Raw genomic sequence first — 25,875 nt, 5'->3', positions numbered from 1 at the left:
TGAGGTCTGATAATGGACGAGAATATAGAAATAGTAGATTTAGAGAATTTTACGCAAACAATGGGATCAAGATGGAGACAACAGTTCCCATGACACCGCAATAGAATTGCGTAGCAGAGCACAAGAACATAACTCTGAATGAACGTGCCAGAAGAATGATGATACATGTCGGCTTGCCCAAATTACTATAGGCTCAAGCTATTAACACTGCAGCTTACCTGATCAACCGTGGGCCCTCAATTCCCTTGGATGGAGGAATACCAGAGGAAGTTTGGAGTAGAAAAGAAATAAACCTTTCACACTTAAGAGTGTTTGGTTGTATTTCTTATGTACACATAAATTCTGCTGAAAAATGTAAACTTGATGCTAAGTCCAACAAATGTGTCTTTGTTAGTTATGGTGGTGATGAGTTTGGTTACCGGTTTTGGGACTATGAAAATCGAAAGATCATCATAAGCATAGATGTCATTTTCAATGAGATTGTGATGTACAAAGATAGGTCAACCATAGAATCAAGTAGCTCCAATACCGAAGCTGAAACAAAGGAATTTGCTGAGTTTGAAGAGATTTCTGGAAATGATGTTCAGATCAGTCCTGAAGCAGTTCAAAAAGAACCAGGCACACCAGAACTGAGACGCTCCTCCAGAATTCCTAAACCAACCCAGCATTATTCGCCTTCTTTGCACTATTTATTACTGACTGACAATGGTGAACCAGAGTGCTATGATGAAGAAATACAGGTGGAGGATTCAATCATGTGGGAGTTTTCCATGAAAGATGAGATGGACTCGCTTATGTCAAATCAGACGTGGGAATTAGTTGAATTACCACCAGGCAAGAAAGCACTCCATAATAAGTGAGTTTATAGGATCAAAAAAGAGCACGATGAAAGCAAACGCTAAAAAGCAAGATTGATTGTCAAATGTTTTCAGCAAAAAAGGTATTGACTACAATGAAATTTTCTCTCCAGTCATGAAACTGTCTACAATCAGATTGGTCTTGAAAATTATAGCTGCAGAGAATCTACATCTTGAGCAGTTAGATGTGAAGACAACTTTCCTTCATGGTGATTTGGAGGAAGAAATCTATATGAGGCAGCCAGAAGGCTTCATAGAGGCAGACAAGAGAAACCTTGTATGCAGGTTGAAGAAGAGCTTGTATGGTTTAAAACAAGCTCCTAGACAGTGGTACAAGAAGTTTGATAGCTTCATGGGTAGCAGTGGTTTTACCATATGCCAAACAGATCATTGTTGCTACATCAAGAAGTTCGACAATAGCTTCATTATTTTATTGTTGTATGTTAATGATAGCGGCTCAAACATGCAAGAGATTTTAAACTTGAAGCAAAAATTGTCGAAGCACTTTGTAATGAAAGATCTGGGCGCTGCAAAGTAGATTATTGGGATGAGGATCAAGAGAGACACAAAGTTGGGGACTTTGATGTTATCACAGGCTGAGTACATTAATAAAGTACTCTCCAGGTTCAACATGCAAGATGCTAAACCAGTAAGTAAACCTTTAGGTGTTCATTTTAGACTCTCCAAAGAACATTCACCAAAGACAGAGGAAGAACTTGCACATATGGTAAAGGTGTCATATGCCTCAGCAATTGGAAGTCTGATGTATGCCATGGTTTGTACTAGACCAGATATTGCTCAAGCAGTAGGAGCTATTAGCAGGTACATGAATAATCCGGGCAAGGTACACTGGGAAGCAGTCAAATGGATCCTCAGATATCTGTGGGGTACCACAAACAAAGCACTTTATTTCAAATATGGAGATACGATACTGACAGGCTATGCATATACTGACTTAGCTGGAAATGTTGACATCAGAAGAAGCACTACATGGTATGTCTATACTCTAAGAGATACCATAGTGAGTTGGGTTTCTCAACTACAGAAGATAGTTGCTCTATCCACAACTGAAGCAAAATATGTCGCTGTTACGAAAGCCAGCAAGGAGATGGTTTAGCTCCAAAGTTTATTGGAAGAGTTAGGCAAGAAACAAGAAAACAATGTCTTGTATTGCGATAATCAAAGTGTTATCCATCTAGCAAAGAATTCGTCTTTTCATTCCAGGATGAAGCACATACAATTGAGATATCATTTTATCCGGTCTCTTCGGGAAGATGGAATTTTGAAACTTGAAAAGATTAGTGGAGCTCAAAATCTGAAACACATGTTGATAAAGACGGTGACTACGGACAAACTGAAGTTGTGTTCAGCTTCAGTTGGCATGCTAGAATAACAAGACTAGAAATGATGCTACATTGATCAAGGTGTGAAGACAGATTAAAATCAGTCTTCAAGTGAGAGATAGTTAAAAGTCAATAATGGCTGCACCATTCGGTGCATGGTTCAAAGTTTGGCACCGAATGGTGCATAATTCAAAGTTTGGCAGATTTTTTATTGAAAAATAGTAATAGGATAATTACAAATTTAGTCCATGCAATTTAGGGTATTTATAAGATTAGTCCTTAAGCTTCAAGTATAAATACCCTAACTCATTTAGCTTCAAAATCATCCTAAAATTATTTCTTTATCCCAATACTAAAGAGTTTAGAGAGTTTTTTTATGAGTTGTGAGTGTTTTGTAAACACTTGTAAATTTTCTCTCTTTAGTAAAAGATTTGCAGCAGTCTGGAGACGTAGGCATAATTGGCCGAAATCCGTTATCAATTTCGGGTATTATTTTTTCGCTTTTATTTTCACATTCTCACTAATCTGATTATAGAAAAAAATTACTCGTTTAATTTCCCAACAGTCTCCACCCCCAGCCAGATGGATTTGTCTCAATTCTCCAAGAATATTGACATCACAACGGTTTTACAGGGAAACTATAAGCTATATTTGAAGGTTTAAATATTGCAAAGGATAACTTCAGTCACATCCTTGTCTAATCTGATAACATTGACGCGATCAAACTTCTCAATCCTCCTTCCCAGTATAGTCCTTTTTCGCTAGTTCGCTCTATACGCCTCCTTTGCGAGAAAGATTGAATTATAAATTCACAAGTGTCTCGTGAATCCAACATGACAACTAATTTCCTATCCAAACATGAGATTTTTTTTGTTGTGGCCATCCATGAGTCGTCTGTTCGAGATTGTCTTAGGAAAGGCGGGTTAATATACAGCGTTACCGGATATATTATAATATATTTAACAAAATGGGTTCAGCGCTATGAGAAATGTTGAGTAATAATAATGTAGTAGGTCTAAATCATGAAGAAATATTAAAAAATTTAGCAACCGACAAACTTAGCTTATCGGTTTGTGTCGATACAAATGAAAAATGTATCGATCCATAACAATATAACAGGTAAAAATATGACAAAACAGGTAAAGCGCTACCGGATATGTTGAAAGTGTCGATAATTTAATATAAGTATCGACACTTTCTGAATTTAAAAGAAAAGAAGTTATAGCGCCTAAAACATGTCGACACTTTATGCAAATGTATCAATCCATAACAATATAACAACCTAAAATATGACAAAATCGGTCTCAAAATGACAAAACAGGTAAATAACTATCGGATATGTTGAAAGTGTCGATACTTTAATATAAGTATCTACACTTTTGGAATTTAAAAGAGAAGAAGTTATAGCGCCTATAAAGTGTCGATACTTTAAAAAAATGTATCGATCCATAACAATATAACAGGTAAAAATAGGACAAAAAAGGTCTAAAAAATGACAAAACCGGTAAAACGATACCGAATATATTGAAAGTTTCGATAATTTAATATAAGTATCGACACTTTCTGAATTTAAAAGAGAAGAAGTTATAGCGCCTAAAACATGTCGACACTTTAAAAAATGTATCGATCCATAACAATATAACAGCCTAAAATATGACAAAACCGGTCTCAAAATGACAAAACAGGTAAATAACTACCGGATATGTTGAAAGTGTCGATACTTTAATATAAGTATCGACACTTTTGGAATTTAAAAGAGAAGAAGTTATAGCGCCTATAAAGTGTCGATACTTTAAAAAAATGTATAGATCCATAACAATATAACAGGTAAAAATAAGACAAAACAGGTCTAAAAAATGACAAAACCGGTAAAACGATACCGGATATATTGAAAGTGTCGATAATTTAATATAAGTATCGACACTTTCTAAATTTAAAAGAGAAGAAGTTATAGCGCCTAAAACGTGTCGACACTTTAAAAAATGTATCGATCCATAACAATATAACAGCCTAAAATATGACAAAACCGGTCTCAAAATGACAAAACAGGTAAATAATTACCGGATATGTTGAAAGTGTCGATACTTTAATATAAGTATTGCCACTTTTGGAATTTAAAAAAGAAGAAGTTGTAGCGCCTATAAAGTGTCGATACTTTAAAAAATGTATCGATCCATAACAATATAACAGGTAAAAATAGGACAAAACAGGTCTAAAAAATGATAAAACCGGTAAAACGATACCGGATATATTGAAAGTATCGATAATTTAATATAAGTATCGACACTTTCTGAATTTAAAAGAGAAGAAGTTATAGCGCCTAAAACGTGTCGACACTTTAAAAAAATGTATCGATCCATAACAATATAACAGCCTAAAATATGACAAAACCGGTCTCAAAATGACAAAACAGGTAAATAACTACCGGATATGTTGAAAGTGTCGATACTTTAATATAAGTATCGACACTTTTGGAATTTAAAAGAGAAGAAGTTATAGCACCTACAAAGTGTCGATACTTTAAAAAAATGTATCGATCCATAACAATATAAGAGGTAAAAATAGGACAAAACAGGTCTAAAAATGACAAAACTGGTAAAGCGCTACCGGATATGTTGAAAGTGTCGATACTTTAATAAGTACACGCAATAAATTATCGATTCTTTCAAAGAAATAGGTAAATATCCTATCGAAAGTATCGACACTTGACATAAAAGTATCGACACTTAGGTAGTTGTATCAATTAAATATAAATAACATATCCGGTGTAAAAATAAAGACATAGCTAAATTTCCTCTGAAAATATATAGAGTTTTTGAAATCGAAGCGTAATTGTTGTTGCATTTCAGAAGGCGTTTCTCTGGCGAAGTTTTGTTTGTTTGTTGCTGCAGTCGAATTGAAAGGTACGTTGTTGAAACCCTAGTTTTTTATTATTACAGTAATCAAAAATATGGTTTTTATATGTTGTTGTTTGGGGTTTTCAAAGTAAAGAAGCATTTGGGACCGTTATCAATACTTTTTTTAATATTATATGTAAAAATGATATTATAGGTAAAAATGATATTATAGGTTGAAAATGATATTTTAGGTTGTATAAATGTGCCGACACTTGTTGTAGTGGCCATTCAAATTCTTTTGAAGACCAACCGTTTTACCACAAAGTGTGGTTATTGATTTTTGTTTATTGAATAAAGTGTATGTAAGCAATATTTGATTTGATTTGTGCAAACTGATATATGAAGGAAAAATGAAGTCAATGGGTGGAAAACAACCAAAGGGTGGATATATGTACTTTTAGTAAGTATCAATGTATTTTTGTTATTATTGTTGAAATGGTAATTGGATTAAAGTATTTAAGAACTTTAAATTGATTACAAATTTTAATTGTTGACAGTATGACCTAATGCAAAATGATGAAGGAAGATGTCACACACAACGGTTCGGTATATAAAATGAAATTGACATTGAGTATTATTTAGCGTTAATGTATTGATTAAGAAACGCTTATGCTTAATATTAGGTGATAGAAGATGTGAGGTCGAAATGGAATTCGATGAGTGATGCTGAAAAAGAACCTTACATCACACAGTCAAGGAATGATAGTAAAGAATATAAAGAACGGATGAAAGCACATGAAAAGAAGGTATTCATTAAACTTGTAAATACGTTGATACAAGATATATAAGAACAATAACATTATATATTGTTAAAAAATGTAGAAAGTGTCGACAAGGTGCATCATAAAAAGGGTGAATTCATTAATTGAACACCTTAAAGAGAATGATCAGTTGAATGTGCTGAGGGAAATGAGGTTTAGATCATTGATAGGAGTAGCGGATCGACCAATACGGAGGGAATTATGTCGATCCTTGATAGAGCAATTTGATATCAAATAACGTATTGCTAAATATGGTGATTATTCATTCTCTCTGGGGGTATCGACTGCTGCAGCCGTCTTGGGGGTACAAAACTAAGGTAAAAGTGTTGTAGGAGTAAGAACTGGAAAGCACTTGCCTCCAAATATGGTTTGAATCAGAAGGTGAAATATGCTGAAGTTGAAGAGGATATCAAAAGTGGATCTTACGGGGGGGATGAGCTGAAGGCCCGAGTTCTATTGTACCTTGTTGGGATATTTCTTTGTACAACGGGTGATACATCAACGAACAAGGACAATATGAAGCTCATTTGCGATGAAGGCCTGAAGGGTGAATTCAATTGGGTTGAATATGTCTATTCGAGATTGATTGAATCAATAATCACCTTTCAAAAAGGAAGCTAGAGATACCTTAAAGGGTGCATAACAATCTTAGAGGTAACTGAGTTGAAGAATGTTTTTTTATATAAAATGATAGTATAGTTATTATATAAAATGATAACTTTTATTATAAATACAGGTTGCACTGTTTGATTTTTGGTCTGGTTGTGATAGTTTACCGACTAATGAAAGAAACGGAGTGGCACGCATCCGTGCATGGGGGAAGGAAGAGGTTGTTAGAGTTATGGCGAAGTTGAAGTTGGATAGACCGAGGAAGCTAGAAATGGTAATAAATGTAATTAAATAATATTAAGAATATAATCAATGTCTTAATACAAATTTAATTTTGAAGGTTATTGTCAATGAGGTAGAGGAGGCAGAGGAAGCAGAGGAGGCATTGGAGAAGGAAGAAGAGATATTAAAAAAGAGTAAATTCGACATTTTGATGTCTGAATTGGTTGATATTAAAAAAATCCTTTTTGATATTCATCAAACACAATCAAGACTCGAAGAGACATTTGAGAGACATAAGGGAGAAGTGGAAGGAAAGGTAGATGTAATGGTGAATGAAGTTGAGGTGTTAAGGGAACTTAATCTGTTGACGGGTGTAAAAATTGGTGTAGTTATCAAGGAGGTTATGGAATTGAGGAGTGGACTTACGGGGGTGAAGGAGGTGGTTGAGAAAAACTTGGATGAAGGGGGGAAAATGAAGGGTGAAATGAAAGAGATGAAGAGCTATGTAGAGCAAAAATATGATGAATTGAAAAAATTTGAAGAAGAGAAGATGGAGGAAATGGGGAGAAAGGATGTCACTAACATCTATACACCGGAGAGTGTTAGAGATGCAGATTTGGATTCGGAATGTCCTGCACCCCAGAAGAAGCAGAAGGTAAGTTGAATAAAAGAAAACTTAATTTGATTTTTATCATGTTGTTGTGACAAAAATTTGTATGCAAAACTGTAGGTTGAGAAAGCGGTTATTCCAAGCGGAATTGAACCGGTCGAAGCTGCAATTTGTGATTATTTATGGAATAGTGGGTTAGAATCGGGGTAAGTTAAATATATTGCTTTGTGAGAGATATTTAAATATTTCATGACATAATATTAATCCTAATGATTCATACAAATATTCAGTAATCTCAATGGGAAATCAATACGCTAGTGTATTCGACGTTGCAACGTTGAAGCCTAGTGAATGGGTTGGCGGTGTTATAAATAGAAATCGATTAAAAGTTAAAACCTATTGAATATATTCTGATTGTGTAATTAATTTTGTTAGGTTATTGATTTGCTCGCCTGGACAGTATGCTACGATTCTAAAAAATCAGGCCGGATGATTGGCTACATTCCATACCACTTAGCGGTAAGTTAAATTAATAAATGTTGAAAAGTAATGTTATAGACGGTAAATTAATAATTATTGTCATGTAATTGCAGAAACAAACGTTCGACAACATCTATAATGTTGAGGGTATTGCGAGTTTTTGGGGTGCCATGTTGCATAACTATGTGAAATTCACCAACTGTGAGAAGGTAAGACACCATACGAATAGGCATAAATGATGTTTTTGGATATATAATGTTGAATTTTGTCAAATTGGGTGTGAAATTTGTTGCAGATCATGATCACAATAAACCACAATAATTCACATTGGTATCTGTTGGTGTTGGATATGGTAGACCGTGTTGCAACTGTATATGATAGTCTGTTTACATCTGAAGGAGCTAAACAGAGAGTGAATGATGCTAAGAGATTGGTATGTATGAAAGGAAATTATGTAAATTATAATGCATAATTTGTTTGGATCATAACTTCATATTTTTTAATGCAGATGAAAATATTAGATAGTTATAATAAGAAAAAAATTTGGGTAGAGACATGTGGATCTCTAGGAAATTTCCCCTTGCAAAGATTCAAATTCGCGGAGCATAAGATGAACGAGCAAGCGAATGAAAATGATTGCGGCATTTATGTGATGATTTGGATGGAATCGATCGGTTCTAGAGGGGCTACTGGTGATTTTGTAAGTAGAATTAAAAATTAGTTTGCAGTTAAATTGTTAAAAGTCGTAGATTGAATGTTGTGGTCTACAATACTTAACGTACTGACAATTTGAATATAGGTTGTTGGAGAATGGGATTGTATGTTAATATTAAACGATCTCGTAAGCCACAATCAAAATCAACTAAGAGCGAAGATGACAAAAGCTGCTATGCTACACAAGAATAACAAAAGGAAGGGATGATGTAAATGTAGGGTAAATTTTGTATAAGATTTTTAATTTTGTATACGATTTATAATTTTGTATGCGAATGTAATTATGTATAAGATGGGAAAAGTTATCCAAATGTTTTTTTGTAATGTTTCTTATACACAGTAGGAGTCATGTTGATAGTTACGATATATGGAGATCGTTGTATGCATTATTCCAAATGTCACTAACATAATTGTCATCATGTGCAGGACTGAATGGCCATTCCATATTACGTATGTTCAATAACTACAAAATGTAATAACTTTAAAGTAATAGGTAAATTTACAATGTAGGTGGCAAAAATAGAATATAATAATGACAAAATTAATAAACACAAAGATTTGATTCCAACATTTTGTCCAAGTATGGTTCCCAAACTTAATAGGTAAAATATACCGTTTAATGAGATAATAAGTAAACTTATGTGTCGATACATTTATAATAAGTGTCGATCCCAAAAACATCGAAACCCATAATTTTGATGTAATAGGTAAATTAACAATTTAACCGGTATAAGTATACCGATTTTTGAGAAAACAGTTGTACAAAAAGTATCGACACAAATAAAAAAAGTGTCGATACTTTTGGTCCAGAATGTATTTCAAAACCAAGTGCACTAAAAAGTGTCGATACATTTATAATAAGTGTGGATCCCAAAAATATCGAAACCCATAATTATAATGTACTAGGTAAATTAACAATGTAACCGGTCTAAGTATACCGGTTTTTGAGAAAACAGGTGTACAAAAAGTATCGACACAAATAAAACAAGTGTCGATACTTTTGGTCCAAAATGTATTTCAAAACCATGTGCACTAAAAAGTTTCGATACATTTATAATAAGTGTTGATCCCAAAAACATCGAAACCCATAATTATAATGTACTAGGTAAATTAACAATGTAACCGGTTTAAGTATATCGGTTTTTGAGAAAATAGGTGTACAAAAAGTATCGACACAAATAAAACAAGTGTCGATACTTTTGGTCCATAATGTATTTCAAAACCAAGTTCATTAAAAAGTGTCGATACATTTATAAGAAGTGTCGATCCCAAAAACATCGAAACCCATAATTATGATGTAATAGGTAAATTAACAATTTAACCGGTCTAAGTATACCGGTTTTTGAGAAAACATATGTACAAAAAGTATCGACACAAATAAAACAAGTGTCGATACTTTTGGTCCAGAATGTATTTCAAAACCAAGTGCACTAAAAAGTGTCGATATATTTATAATAAGTGTCGATCCCAAAAACATCGAAACCCATAATTATAATGTACTAGGTAAATTAACAATGTAACCGGTCTAAGTATACCGATTTTTGAGAAAACAGGTGTACAAAAAGTATCGACACGAATAAAAAAAGTGTCGATACTTTGGTCCAGAATGTATTTCAAAACCAAGTTCACTAAAAAGTGTCGATACATTTATAATAAGTGTCGATCCCAAAAACATCGAAACCCACAATTATAATGTACTAGGTAAATTAACAATGTAACCAGTCTAATTATACCGGTTTATGAGAAAACAGGTGTACAAAAAGTATCGACACAAATAAAACAAGTGTCAATACTTTTGGTCCAAAATGTATTCCAAAACCAAGTGCACTAAAAAGTGTCGATACATTTATAATAAGTGTCGATCCCAAAAACATCGAAACCCATAATTATAATGTAATAGGTAAATTAACAATGTAACCGGTATAAAAATACCGGTTTAATTTGAAAACAGGTCACCATAATGTATCGAAACTTTATTAACTTGTGTCGATACCTTTTTAAATTACTCATTTTTTTCATTCATTATAAACATGATATAAACTCCAAATCAAAAAACCCTAAACCTAAAGGTAGAAGAGAACTCATCGACTCCGATGAATACCAGCGTTCATAACTGTTACGATCAGATATTCAGGTAGATTTATCGATATTTTGCCATAAATTAGGGTTTATTTGATTTACAGATTGGTCTTTTTTTTCCTTAATGTGTTTTTGTTCCAATGTAAAAACATCCACACCCAAAATGGCTCCAAAACGTCGGCGTCAGAAGCGGGGTCTTTCTCAAAGCTCTTCTCAACCCACCTCTTCCCAACCCAGCTCTTCCCAACCACAACCTCCTTCTCAAACAATCGCCCCTTCTGAGGACATCAGGTCATTCAAAACTGACAACTTTAGATCCGATGCAGAGAAAGAAATATGGCAAATGAGTTTTAAAGTAAGGAAGATTCATCCCGAATGTCTCATTGACTTGGGTTTCTTGTTCGATGATAAATATGCTTTTAGTTTTAAATCCATGTTTACATCTTGGGGTTGGCTTGAATTCCTTGGTGTAGAACCAAAATATTACCCCAACCTAGTTAGAGTCTTCTACAACAATGATTCCTTTGAGTATGAGCCTAATAAGAGTAATATAATAGGAATTAATACCCATATCATGGGGAAAGATATATATATATATATATATATATCTGGAAACTATTGCAAAGGGTTTAGGTGTAGTGAATAAAGGGGATTCAGATGAAAATGATGTAGATTGGTCTACAATTAAACGGGTTGCTAGAAATAGCCCAATTCACCTAGATCTAGAGTCGAGAGTATTTCACAAAATGCTGACTTGGTTTATTCGGCCTAGTGGGGGAAAACATTCAATGATTCGAGACAGCGATTATTAGTGGATAACAAAGTATAAATCCAAACCCAAAACGGCTCCAAGCATTGCTAAACTGATTTTTAATACAATTGTATATATAGTCACAAAGGGAACATCAATTTCAACTTCACTACCATATGGATGTGTCATCACCCATTTGTTGAATAAGAAAGAAGTTGATTTTTCGTTTGACACCCCTGTTCGATTAACCCGCAAGATTGACATGTTATTTGTTAAAAAAGCGGGATATGATTTTGTTGAAAAATTTGGTTGGAAGCGTGTCAAGGATGTCAGATTAGATCTAGAGAGGGAGGACAATGAAGACGACCAACCAATGGGAGACGCAATGATGGAAGAAGCTGCAGCAGCTTCAGAAGCTCAAGTTGGACAGGATGTCACAATTACGACAGTGATGGAATACATGGTCAATTTTCGGGAGCATATTGATTCCATTGTGAGCGGAATGCGAGCCGATATTTCATCATTGCGCAATGAAGTCTCCATGTTGCATGACGAATTACGGCTACGACATCAAATGAGTTAGGTAATTAATTATTTAAGTTTATAAACATTTACATGTTCTAAAATGTATTTTATTTTATTTTAACAGATGTGGACAACCAAGCAGTCAATGAAGATGACAATGATGATCCAAACAAGTATATCGTGTCTGCGACGCCGCTTGCAAGAAAACTAGTAATTTTTTAGGTCAATGGTGTCCTTGTCTACATCCCAAGAGATCCAGAAGGTTTCAATTCTGTTAATTTATATCCATTATTTTAACATATAAGCATACAACTTTAATCTCATTTTCTTCATGTTGCAGATGTTATCCTCAGAAATGGATTATATGAATTTATGCAATTTTGTTTACAGAATTTTGTTGTTGCCATTTGGTCATCCAAGATGAGGTTAGAACTATTGAGCAATTCAAATTACTATAGCTAAAATCGTTATTATACAATTAAATGTTAACATTCAAACTTGATTACAATCTCAGGCATAACATGGACCGTGTACTTGATAAACTACATTTGTTCTTTGACCACTTTCTATTCGTTTGGGTAAGATGATTGTCATTACAATTTGCTAACTTTAATTTGTCTAAGATTCCTACATATTTATGTTCGACTGTTTATAAACAGGATCAAAGTAAGTGCAAAACAGAAGATAAGTTTACCTACTGTAAAGATCTCAATGATGTTTGGAACGAGTTTACTGATTTTAACGCCCTAAATACAATGTTGGTCGATGATTCACCGCGAAAAATGATTCATAATCCAGTAAGTTACATTCATTCCATATTTTCATAGTTAAACAGTTGTTCATAGATTGATTGATTAACAATTTATGTTTTTATTAGATAAACAATTACATATGTCCACATCCTTTCGACACTGCTTTCCATTCGGACGACAATGCTCTAAGTATGACACAAAATTATTCCTGATTATGCTCATTTAGTTTCTTGTTCCTTATCAAAAAAATTAGTTTCTTGTTAGTAAAATTGCACTTGATTAGTTTGATAATTGAAATTATTTATTTATGTACTCAGCAAAATGTGGTAAAATACGCGAGTATTTGGAAAATTTGTTGAAGGCGCCTAATGTTCCAGACTTCGTTAGCGATAACCATTTTCCATCGGATTAATTTCGTTGTAGGTACATTATTTGAACATTGTTATCTATAAATTTATTGTGTATGTGTGTTTTGGTTTGATTATATTGTGTGTATATTTTCATTCCATTAAAAAAAACTAAATCATATAACACAGTAACTGTGTCTTTTAATATGAATATTACAGTATAACATGTGACTTATACAGTAAATATTACATTATAACATGTTCAATTTAACATGGAATTTCATTTTCATTTCATTTATAATTAGAGTTTGAATTTAAATTTAAATTTGAGTTTGAGTTTGAATTTAAATGTAAATTTTAGCTCCACTATAAATATTAGCCCTAAACCGAAATTCCATTCATCCAAAAAACATCTTACTCAATGGATGCATCGGGAGAAAACATCAAATTCCATTTCTAAGGTAACAACTTACCTTTTTCAAATAACAACACTAGTGATAATGTGCATAATGAATTTGTTTTATTCATTCGTGTCGATACATATTGTCCATAATGTATTTCCAAACCAAGTGCACGAAAAAAATGTTGATACATTTATAATAAGTGTCGATCCCAAAAATAACGAAACCCATAATTATGATGTAATAGGTAAATTAACAATTTAACCGGTCTAAGTATACCGGTTTTTGAGAAAACAGGTGTATAAAAAGTATCGACACAAATAAAACAAGTGTCGATACTTTTGGTCCAGAATGTATTTCAAAACCAAGTGCACTAAAAAGTGTCGATACATTTATAATAAGTGTCGATCCCAAAAACATCGAAACCCATAATTATAATGTACTAGATAAATTAACAATGTAACCGGTCTAAGTATACCGATTTTTGAGAAAACAGGTGTACAAAAAGTATCGACACAAATAAAACAAGTGTCGATACTTTTGGTCCAGAATGTATTTTAAAACCAAATGCACTAAACGTGTCGATACATTTATAATAAGTGTCGATCCCAAAAACATCGAAACCCATAATTATGAAGTAATAGGTAAATTAACAATGTAATTAGTCTAAATATACCGGTTTATGAGAAAACATGTGTACAAAAAGTATCGACACAAATAAAACAAGTGTCGATACTTTTGGTCCATAATGTATTTCAAAACCAATTGCACTGAAACGTGTCGATACATTTATAATAAGTGTCGATACTAAAAACATCGAAATACATAGATATAATGTAATAGGTAAATTAACAATGTAACCGGTCTAAATATACCTGTTTTATGAGCAAATATGTATACATAATGTATCGATACTTTTTACATTTGTGTCGATACGTATGTCCATAATTAATGCCAACCGATGTCCACGCATAAAGTTTCGATACATTTATAAAAAGTATCGACCCCAAATACATTGAGACCAGAAATTATAATGTAATAGGTCAATTTACAATGTAACCGATTTAAATTTACCGGTGTAAATAGAAAATAGGTCAACATAATGTGTCAACACTTTTTAATTTCGTGTCGACACCTTTTAAAATTCCGCGTGTTTTTTTCCCTTTATTATTTTTATACAAAACTTAAATCGAAAAACCCTAATGGTAGAGAACTCTTCCACTCTGACGGTGATGACCTTCAAATGAAAGGAGCACTAGTGTATCAACATTGAAGAAAATTGAAAGCGACCAGTAAGTATCAATGTATTCATGTAATTGTTCTTGACATGGTAATTGGATTCAAGTTTTTAAGAACTTTTATTTGATTACAAATTTCAAATCTCTACATTCTGACTGAATGCAAAATGATGAAGGAATCTCATAATCATGTTGATTGCATAGCCAATAAAATACCCTTTCAGGGTCCAAATGGTAAGATAGGAATTGGTAAGATAATCTTCCTTTGAGGGTTTAGGGGTTGAATCCCTACAAAGTAATGAGTATATGATTGAACATTACATTAATTAGTTGCATTCAGTTGTTGAAGAATTTTTTTTTAATTTTATACGAATATAGTTGTAATCTTCAAACATGAACTCCTTACATTGGAGGGATTCAATCCCTAAACCCCCAAAGGAAGCTTGCCTTACTAATTCCTAGCTGACCATTTAGACCCCCATGTTTTATTGGCTATGCAGTCAACATGATTAACCTAGATAATCTGAAGTTGATGGCGGATGGAAACGATCGGTTCTAGAGGGGCAACTGGTGATTTTGTAAGTGGAATTAAAAATAAGTTTGCGGTTAAATTGTTAAAAGTCGTAGATTGAATGTTGTGGTTTACAATACTTAACGAAGTGACAATTTGAATGTGAATGTAATTATGTATGAGATGAGAAAAGTTAGCAATAACAATAGGTTGTTGTACATGTTTCTTATACACAGTAGGAGTCATGTTAATACTTATGATATATGGAGATCATTCTCTGCATTATTCCAAATGTCTCTAACATCATGTGCTGGACTAAATAACCATTCCATTCCGTCTTCAAAAAAATTAGTTGAAGTATACTGCATGCTTGTATTCAAACCCAGCTTGACTTGAGGACATGTTAGTTTGTTATGTCCCTCACCGTTGCAGAACACATATCGCCTAATTTTCTTCTCGACCTTGTTCTTTGTTACTTCTTTTCGCTTGCGTTATTTCCGTTGAGGGTCGCGAACGTTGTTTAATATACTGCTCCGATTGATTGAATCATTCAAACCAAACAAGTTCACAAATTCTTCTGTTAGTCTTTTCATCTCATCTCTTGCGGTTTTGAAAGACGCGTATGTCTTTGATGTAGCGTAGCATAACATACTTGATGTTGCACGTAGAAAAGCAAACCTTGCCATTTGCATTATTTCTGGAGGCACATTCAAATCAACAAAACTGGGTGTAGAAGCCTTCGCATCCTTAGTCCACCTACTTTGAATCAAAGACCCGGGAAAATATGTGTAATCCAAGTGCTTCAAAACGTGAAGTTGATGGCGACATGGAAATCCAACGGTCTTGAATTTTTTCTATGAGTAATTTAGGGTTTTCGTACGAGAATCAAAACTAATTTCAAATGTCCTATTTTTTTCTTTGTACTTTTTCAAATAAAAATATTGACATTCATCTGATAAGGACTGAATCTCTTCTTGAATCTGGTACAATGTCTCCCGTTGAAGTTCTTCTTGGAACACATGAAAAGATTCGTGCGTAAAAATCTTAGAAGCATTACTTTCAAATTCAACCAGTTTTGTGATCTGGAATGGCTTCGTCTGGGAACTTAAGTAATCCGTTTTCAACTCGTTCAGACGCATTCTACTAATTCCGTCTTCAATTGCACGAACAACATCTAAATAAGTCTTCTTGTGTTTCAATGCAATTGCGAGTGAAGCATTCATAGACTCGCACCTTTGTGTTCAGAGAATATTAGCAAAGAAATAACCGGTTAGATATGCTTGTGTCCATAAGTGTCGAGTATTTCCATTCTCAATCACCCATGGATGATTTTCGACGTTGAATTCTGAAATAACTGAACGCCATTGAATACCAAATTCGTCGGTTATCCACCAGGAATCCATGCATTTTGAGAATGCTGCTGTAAATTTTGGGTCACCAATGTTAGCTTGTGCATTGCGAGAAAGATGCCAAGAACATAATATGTGCTTAGCATTAGGGATAACAGATTTGATAGCCCTCTGCATTGCCCTATCCTCATCGGTGACAACTGAAATAGGCGATTTGTTCATCATGGCTTCTAAAAAATTATGTAGCACCCACTGAAAAGATTGGGATGTCTCGTTAACGATTATGACAGTAGCAAACACAATTATGTTATGGTGATGATTGATACCGACAATAGGCATAATTGGTCGACCATACAAATTATCTTTGTACGTTGTGTTGAACGCAATTACATCACCGAAGCATATGTAATCTGATCTCGATGTAGAATCCGACCAAATAAGATTATGCAAAGCCCCTGATTCATCTATCGAGTATGTCACAAAAAACCCGGGATCATCATGTTTCTTATAATCAAAGTAAACAATAAGCACATTCACATCTCCATCGATGATTTCCTTTCCTTTACCTCTTTGAAGTGCATTGTATAAGTCTTTGTGTGTAAATCAAACATTATGATAGCCCCCTGCTTGCTGCGTTAAATAGTTAATTACTTGTGATGTGCCAACACCGACCTTTTTCAATGTTGTTGCCTGATCGATATCAACCTTACTTACAACACTATTAGAACGCATAAACGGTGTCATAGCAGGTGTGCACAATGCATGATTATGTTTCTGATAAGACTTACTTATAACCCACTAATCGTTTGTATTTGTTGTTGTAACTATAACTCTAGCCTTGCATCTTGTTCTTGTGACTGGCGTATGAGCACGTTGACGATCAATAATATTGACTTTTGATACTCGAAACCCTTCTTTAGAACAACAAAATTCTTGTGTCTTCAAATTCTCTTCCACGTCAAGCCGTGTTGTTCCCTTACGTGCACTAAACCCATGTTCCCGTGCGAATCCCTTGTAAAAGTACCAAGCTTGATCACGTGAAGAGAAGAGCTTACCAACCAATATGTCAGATTCATCAACATTATGTACTTCATGGCATTCATCGGTTGGCTTAACATTGTATGCATCAGTATGATCCATGGCAAAAATTTTGTTGTGCAATTTCAGTGGTCCCAACAGGAGTTGATGGAGACATAAGTAAAGGTTCATTAAACAACAGGTTTTCAGTGGTGCTTTCAATAGGATGTGGTATTGGTAGTGGTAGTTGAAGGGTGGGTACAACATTAAATTTGCAGGACATATTCAGGTATGTACAATAACTACAACGTTCAATAACTTTAAAATAATAGGTAAAATTACAATGTAGGTGGTTAAAAGATACCTTTTTAATGACAAAATTAGTAAACACAAAGATTTGTTTCGATACATATGTAAACATATGTGTCGATACATTTTCCAAAAGTATCGACCTCAAAAACATCGAAACAAATAATTATAATGTAATAGGTAAATTAACAGTGTCGATACTTTAATATAAGTATCGAAACTTTTGGAAATAAAAAGAGAAGAAGTTATAGCGCCTAAAAAGTATCGATACTTTAAAAAAAATGTATCGATCCATAACAGGTAAAAATAAAAGTAACAATATTACAGGTAAAAATATGACAAAACCAGTCTCAAAATGACAAAACCGGTAAAACAATACCGGATTTGTTGTAAGTGTCGATAATTTAATATAAGTATCGACACTTTCTGAATTTAAAAGAGAAGAAGTTATAGCGCTTAAAAAGTGTCGACACTTTATGAAAATGTATTGATCTATAACAATATAACAGGTAAAAATATGACAAAACTGGTAAAACGCTACCGGATATGTTGCAAGTGTCGATAATTTAATATAAGTATCGACACTTTCTGAATTTAAAAGAGAAGAAGTTATAGTACCTAAAAAGTGTCGATACTTTTAAAAAATGCATCGATCCATAACAATATAACAGGTAAAAATATGACAAAACCGGTCTCAAAATAAAAATACCGGTAAAAGGATATCGGATATGTTTGAAAGTGTCGATAATTTAATATAAGTATCAACACTTTCTGAATTTAAAAGAGAAGAAGTTATAGCGTTAAAAAGTGTCGACACTTTATGAAAATGTATCGATCGATAACAATATAACAGCTAAAAATATGAGAAAATAAGTCAACATAAAGTATCGACACTTGTTAAATTTGTGTCGATACACTTGTCCAGATGAGGTGTGCGCATAAACTGTCGATACATTTATAAAAAGTATCGATCCAAATACAATGAAACCGATAATTATTAACAGGTTACAATGTAACCGGTAAAAATATACCTGTTAATTAGCAAATATGTCTACATTATGTATCGACACTCTTTAAATATGTACCGATATTTTTTTCCAAAATGAAAGCACAAATAGGTGCACGCATAAAGTGTCGATACATTTAAAATTGTATTGATCTCAAAAACATCGAAACCGATAATTATAATGTAATAGGTCAATTTACAATGTAACCGGTTGAAATTTATCGGTTTTATGAGAAAATAGGTCAATATAATTGCTACCTATTACATTATATAAGCGCTACCTAATATGTTATTGTACTTGATAATATTTCCGGTTAAATGCCTATTTTATTATATAAGCGCTACCTATTACATTATATAAGCGCTACCTAATATGTTATTGTGCTTGATAATATTTCTGGTTAAATGATATAGCATAATCAGTCTAAATTTTAACCGGTCACACCATTTTTTAGCCGTTTTTTAGGCGCCGCACAACAGAAGTACCCCGTCTGTTCCCCCCTTTGGTTTGCTTGAGCTTCTCTATCGGGATTCTTTTGGTCCCCCGTATGTCCGTTTAATACATCTCTATCCAGCTCAGTTGGTAGAGCACAAGGTTCTTAACCTTGAGGTCGTGGGGTCGAGTCTCATGGAGGGCATATCATAATTCGGAGGTCTTCTACGGAAGCTGCTCTCAACCTGGTGTTGGGGGCAGCCTACTATCTTACCTCCCCTTACCCCATTACATATGGGAACAAGGGACAACCATTTTAATGTACTGACTTTAGCCTCATTTATTTTCTACATAAATAAAAAAATCAAATTTTAATACTCAATTTCTATACTATGCAAGGTCTAAGTTAAACTTCTCCCGATGATGAGCTCAAAGTATTTGGGCATTGGGTACATTTTCTTAAATCAATTTTTAATTATTACCATGGTTGTTGCTGTTATTATATTATTATTATTATTATTATTATTATTATTATTATTTATTATTATTATTATTATTATTATTATTATTATTATGTTTTTCTTTGTTTCAGTTGTTTAAAGGCTTGCATTTGTTTTCCTTTTTTGACATATTTATTTTTATATATTATTGAATTTTTATGTTTGGTTTTTTAATATTATTATCATTAGTGGTAGTATTACTAATATTTGGCTAAAACCAGACAGGGACTGGCACAATACAAAATGGCTGAATGGAAATGAAATGGGGCCTCCATATCTAGAGTTGAAATTCCATTTTAGCTTTGCACCATATATTTGTAGGTGGAATCATTACTGTGGGATTTAAGTTTTTCTTCACATCATATTCATTTTGCTTTTGTTCAGCAGCAATATTTTATGGGATCCATTTCCACAAACTTTATTGGTTTCGACATTAATTTTAATGTTTCTAATTTAGAATACGTAATCTCCATTGTACATTTTTGTTTTATTTGGAATTCTTAAATTTCAAGCTTACAATTATTACAAAATCTAGCTACCGCTTGATATCTTAATGCTTTCGGTACTATTGATTACGTTTTCGTTCACCGGGGGATATTGGAGTTGTAATTGAGCAGAGCTGGCCTCTAATTCTAAATTTTATTTGAGCTCAATCAACTAGTTCAAGCTCAAATTGAAATAATATCAAATTATTTAAATCTAACTCAACTATTTTTGTTTAATAATTTACATTTTCAAATTTAAGCTTAAACTCGTTTCATACACAATTATTTTTAAAAATAATATAATAATAATAATAATTAAGTGTAAATAATATTATCGTACATGAATATTAATCTAATACAGAGAGACGTTTAGAGGATATGTCGAAGGCTTCAAGAGAATTTTGAAGGAGAAAGGATTCAGAGGCTTTCAAAAGGATTCCAGAAGATAGCTTGAGCGAATGATCGCTTGTGCAAAGGTTCCGAGGGAATTTGTGTGGAGGATCTTTCGGAGCTATAAAATAATTCACATCAGATCTGTAGAGGTATCTATGACTATAAAAAGTCTCGTTAAGATATAATCGTCAGGTCAATATTGCTTGAGAACGTTGTACGTTTATCTCTTAAAGATACAACAACCGTTCATTGGCAATAGCATCACTCCAATTTTACCAATAAATTAATTATTAAAACCATAATTAATTATTCAAAACTCTAATTTTACCAATAAATTAGTGATTTGATATTAAAAATATTAATAATAAGAACTTGATTAGTCTTTCAAACTGCTTCAATGGACTATTAAGATACTTTAGTTAAGTTGATGACTTGAACTCGAACTCAACTTGAAAATTATCGAATGAAATTCAAAGTGAGGTAGGCAGATGTTAAGAGAGTTGAAGATGAGATGCAAAGTTGAAGAAAGAAATATTCTTATGTTGGTCCAATATATATGCAGTACTTATGCACGAATAATTGAATTGATTGTATGCTGGGGAATGGGTTGATGGAGAAACAAGATCCGGTGATCTTTTCCCATTTTCAGAGCCACTACAACTCCATTCTCCAATTCCAAACATATCTTTCAAACATGTGCATGCTTCTTACAACACTACACCCATCATTCAACACTCACTGTTAGGCTTAATGCTTATCAGCTTCAGCATCCAATTGAGGGACCACTTTAATAGAAATTTGAAGGTTTTAACTTTGACCATGCGGTCTGCAACAAGCATGAGAATGTAATCTTTTTCTAAAACTTTCTGCAACACATGTGGGTACATAGAGACACCATTACAGGCAATAAGTGAACCCCATGCCATGCATGTCAACATCTTGAAATCTTTATCCTCTTCGATTTTCCATCTGCTTCAAATCTCTGGGGAAACCCATGTCTTGTTACAATCACAAATTACATTGTAATCACTGAATGCCAAAAATGCTGTCGAACATGAGCCTAACTATTACGAGTGTGGACCCAAAAATCAATAATTTTGGAGGCCGTCTTTCATTATTGCCTACAATTTCTGTTTGACTTGGAATTTAATTAACGATCTGCCTTTTTTGGACTTCATCATTACCCGTCTGAACTTTTGCTGTATTATAAGACTTCAAGCGATGAAATCAAAAGCAAATATCTCTAGTGTCTCAATCAATCAATCAGACAATGCTTTTGCTTAAGAAAAATAAATAAATCAAATTTCCTATCGGATAAAATCCTAAAAAAATACTATTATCCTGAAATCACGCTGCATTCGACAGCTAGGTTAGTGTTATTAATGTCTGACGATTATATTTATTTTATAGTTTTTTTTGGAAAAAAATGGTTGGGGTAAAGGAAACCACGTCTCAACTTAAACTTAATCTAGTAACCAAACTAATGCAATTAGGCCACGTGCCAAGTGGACAACATTTCAAATGTTCATCTGTCTCATTTGAAGCAGCACCTAATATTTTAATAATTTAAACTAAACTTGAGTCCTTAATTAATAAAGATAGGATGTGTATGCATGCATTGTTTACCAGGTTGTTTGAAGAGTAAAAGTGGTGGGTGGGTGGATGGGTCGCACTCGAGGTTCACCCCAAATAACCTCAATAGTTTCTTTGGGTTCCCACCTTGTGTTTGATTTTCAGCCATGCTTCCTGCAAATTCACACACACATGGTCCCATGTGATCATCAATAACCCTACCCCATTATATGTCATTACCCAACGCAAACAACACAATTTAAAATATATACTTATAATATTAAAATTATGGTTTAAAGTAAAAAAAAACCTAAATTATGTCATTCTCTAATTTAAAGTATCTAAATTATTTTTTATCAAAATAACTCTTTAAGTTATTATATTTAATTATTTAAGTATTTAAATTATTCTTAATTTAAGTATTTAAATTATTCTTAATTTAAGTATTTAAATTATTCTTAATTTAAGTATTTAAATTATTCTTAATTTAAGTATTTAAATTATTCTTAATTTAAGTATTTAAATTATTCTTAATTTAAGTATTTAAATTATTTTTAATTTAAGTTATGTACTTTTTTGACTTGAAGTATCTCAATTATCTCTTTATTAAAAGGAATACTTAAATATGACATGTTAATATTCATTGATAAAAAAAGTTAAAAAAATAACAGAACTTAAAATATCAAGATAAAAATATTTAGAACATAAATACTATCTCTATCTATTATAATTGCAATTTATTGATTTCCATGGATTAAACTTTTGTAAAAATTTAGTTATTATTATTTTAAATAATTAAAATAATACAATTTATATTTAATATTTAAATGATTCAAAATTTTAAAAATATATATTTTCAAATGTTTACGAGCAATATAGTTTAAATAATAAAAAATAAAATTTTATTTTATGAATAAAATTTAATAAATGACTATTTTATTGGAACTGAGAAAGTACGAATATTTTGATAAGGAGATAATGTTTACAATGCGAGAGAATTATATACCTGCATGCAGACAATCATGTTGATATGAGACGTTAGCCCCATGGCATTGCCCTGGAATAAGCCCAAGATAAGGACCCCTTTCACACAAACCCCGTTCATTGCCGTGGCCGCCGTTATTTCCCATCGCGGCGTTCCCCCCATCCGCCGCTGCACCGCGCCTCCTCCACCCTATACACAATCGCTCGGCATCAAAACGGTGTCGTTGGAATAAAACAACGTCACCGGCATCGAGTTTGTTCTCCTTGACGTATCTGCTCCACCCTTTGGTCAACACGTAGCTTTGGCTACTGTTCCAATACGAGTAACGGAAACACCAACGCTTGCCCGACTCGTCCTCGAAACTCAGCAACAAGCCTTTATCGAGTGAGTCACCGCCGGCCAAGGGGAAGTGCTTCTCCGCGTGTTGCTTCGGAATAACGAGGCGGTTCAGCTTGCCGACGTCGCTGGGGGTTAAGGGCTTTTCGAACATGGGTTCGAATTGTTGGTATTCATTTGGGTTTGAAAAGAAGACCGAAGGGTTTCTGTGAAGAGTTGAGGAAGGGGACCTTTGGGTTGGTTCCATGACATGAAAGAGTTGCTTTTGTTTAATGGGAGTGGTGAATGGACATTTAGGGAGGAGAAAGGAAAGCGTGGAGAAGTGAGGGTGAACGAGGCGTGATGATTATGGCTTTGATGTGGAAACTATTTGATTTTGACCCTCCACAATGAGAGAGAAAAACAGAGCAAGATGATGAGATCAAAATGAGCACGGGAGACTACAAGCTTTTTGCTCCGCGGGTGAAAAAATTACATAAAGTCAATGATTATGAAAAAAAATAGAAATAATCCTTTTCGTCCTTAAAGTTCTTTAAATTTTAAAGTAAGCTTTTTCTATCGGTTGTAAATTAATCATGAAATTTTATTATATTATTTTGAAATAGTCATTAAAATTAGTAATTATTATAAAAACATCTCTATCTTTATCGGCTTTTATCAAAATAGCGTGTAATGATATTGTATAATTGTTTTTTCTTCTATTTTATTTATAGTAGCTATGAAATCTGGGACTTTTTTTTCCTTAAAAAAGAATAAGTTATGTAAATGATTATTAAAGTTTGAGTAAGTCTTTATTTTTCCCTAAAGATTTAAAAATAATGAATTGATTACGAATGTTATTCGTTTATAATAAAACAATCACTTGTAATTAATAATCATTAGTGTATGACAAAATATTAATGTGACATGTTATAATCACGTTGACCGCGCTTTTAACTCTTGAAATAAAATTTAAAAAAGATGTACCACCATCCACTTCCCACTACTGTCCCAATACAACCTTGACAAACACAACACGGCACAACCGAACAACTCCCTTTACAACACCAAGTCAACACACCAAGGCCGTGCATGTATTTTTCATCCATCTTTATAAGCTGCAAAACATAAGAAATAGGCTTTAACAAATACAAGAAACTGTAACAGCTAACAACATAGAGATCCCTCGACCATGAGCATCCATCAGTTAAATCCCCCTCCATTATCATTGATCTACCTTAACTCTCAACCTTCACATTGTTAACACCTCCATTCAAACTCCAACAATCACCATCGACCAACCCAAAAGCAATATCAACCCTTGTAACCACCACTCTCAATCACCCTCACCATCACTGGTGTAAACAATAATTTTTTTCTTACTATTTTTATTATTATTATTTTTATTATTATATATCATTATTATTAAATAAATATATATATATATATATATATATACAAAGGCCCAAGATCGGGGCCTGATTACAACTCTGGCCCAACAATAACCAAACACGGTGGCCCAGATCCCTAAAGCCCTAGGGTTTCACAACCCTAGGTTTATATCCTGGCCGCCACCTTCAAGCTTCAAGAACATCCACGCGGCGCCACCACTGCCTCCAGCTGCCTTGCCGACGCTTCAGTTTCAGATGGTCCAACCAGTTGCTGCCGACGCTGCTGCTTCCACGACGCCGGCCTCGTCGAGCTTTCCAGAAGCCAGCTGCCTCACCAAATCAGAGCTCTATGGTGAGTCACCGCCATAGCTTGGTGACTCACCAAAGATGCTACCCATGGGACCGGTCTGAGGAGTACACTGTGGTGGCTATAAAAGCCACCACTGAACCTGCAAAAAAAAAAAAAAGAAGAAAAAAAGAAGAGAAAAAATCGGAAAACAGAAAAGAAAAAAAAAACGAAAGGAAGGGATAACCACAGCAAGCCAAAATAGAGACCAACAGCCACGGAGCAACCAAACAGAGAGCAGAATACGAGAATAACTCAACAACCAATAACCAGAAAGAAGAGGAAAAGGAGCATCTTACCATTGTAGAAGCCTTTAAACCGTCTGGAACCACCGGAATTATTGTAAAATCGAAGGTAAAACCTTCGATTTATTTTAGATCTACAACGATCTAGAGCTTTTTAGGACAAACGGAGGCCATATTCGGCCTTAGAAGGTCGAGATCTATGCTCTAGAGTAATTTAGGAGTTCCGGCCACCGTGAGCGGTGGCCGGCCACCGTGAGCGGTGGCCGGCGGTGGCGATCGGCGCCGGAAACGGAGGCCGGTCTTCTCTTCCGGCGAGAGAAAACGAGAGCTTCTCTCTCTAAAGAGAGAGAAGCAAAACCAGAGAAGTGAGAAAAATGGCCCTTAGGGCCGGCTTAAATGGGTATAAATACCCTCATCAAAACGACGCCGTTT

The 25,875-nt window shown here is 33.8% G+C and overlaps 1 protein-coding gene across 2 annotated transcripts; it reads right to left on the bottom strand.

Annotated features, from left to right (window-relative positions):
• Positions 1-21,363: 21,363 nt before the first annotated feature.
• Positions 21,364-23,898, bottom strand: LOC120126016 (B3 domain-containing protein At2g36080-like). Of its 2 annotated transcripts, none has more exons than XM_039144318.1 (3): positions 23,168-23,898; positions 22,216-22,335; positions 21,364-21,788 (listed from the first exon to the last, which is right to left on the bottom strand). In XM_039144318.1, the coding sequence occupies exons 1-3, from the start codon at positions 23,727-23,729 to the stop codon at positions 21,736-21,738; spliced, it is 735 nt and encodes a 244-aa protein (XP_039000249.1). In that variant the 5' UTR covers positions 23,730-23,898; the 3' UTR covers positions 21,364-21,735. The 2 variants fall into 2 exon arrangements, with proteins under 2 accessions (XP_039000249.1, XP_039000250.1); XM_039144319.1 differs by having other exon boundaries at positions 21,364-21,571.
• Between the last annotated feature and the right edge of the window lie 1,977 nt (positions 23,899-25,875).

The sequence above is a fragment of the Hibiscus syriacus genome, unplaced genomic scaffold, assembly GCF_006381635.1.
Source record: "Hibiscus syriacus cultivar Baekdansim isolate YM2019G1 unplaced genomic scaffold, ASM638163v2 tig00110450_pilon, whole genome shotgun sequence".
In the NCBI taxonomy this organism is placed as follows: Eukaryota; Viridiplantae; Streptophyta; class Magnoliopsida; order Malvales; family Malvaceae; genus Hibiscus; species Hibiscus syriacus.
The sequence above is the reverse complement of the archived record's forward strand: the minus strand, read 5'-3'. Positions and strand labels throughout refer to the sequence as shown.

What these genes read in the sequence shown, in the direction of transcription:
- LOC120126016 (XM_039144318.1), bottom strand. Translation starts at nt 23,729, where the DNA reads ATGGAACCAACCCAAAGGTCCCCTTCCTCAACTCTTCACAGAAACCCT. An exon ending in ACATGATTGTCTGCATGCAG is followed by an intron (nt 22,336 to 23,167) that starts GTATATAATTCT and finishes GTGAATTTGCAG; the next exon opens with GAAGCATGGCTGAAAATCAA. An exon ending in TTTACTCTTCAAACAACCTG is followed by an intron (nt 21,789 to 22,215) that starts GTAAACAATGCA and finishes CTTATAATACAG; the next exon opens with CAAAAGTTCAGACGGGTAAT.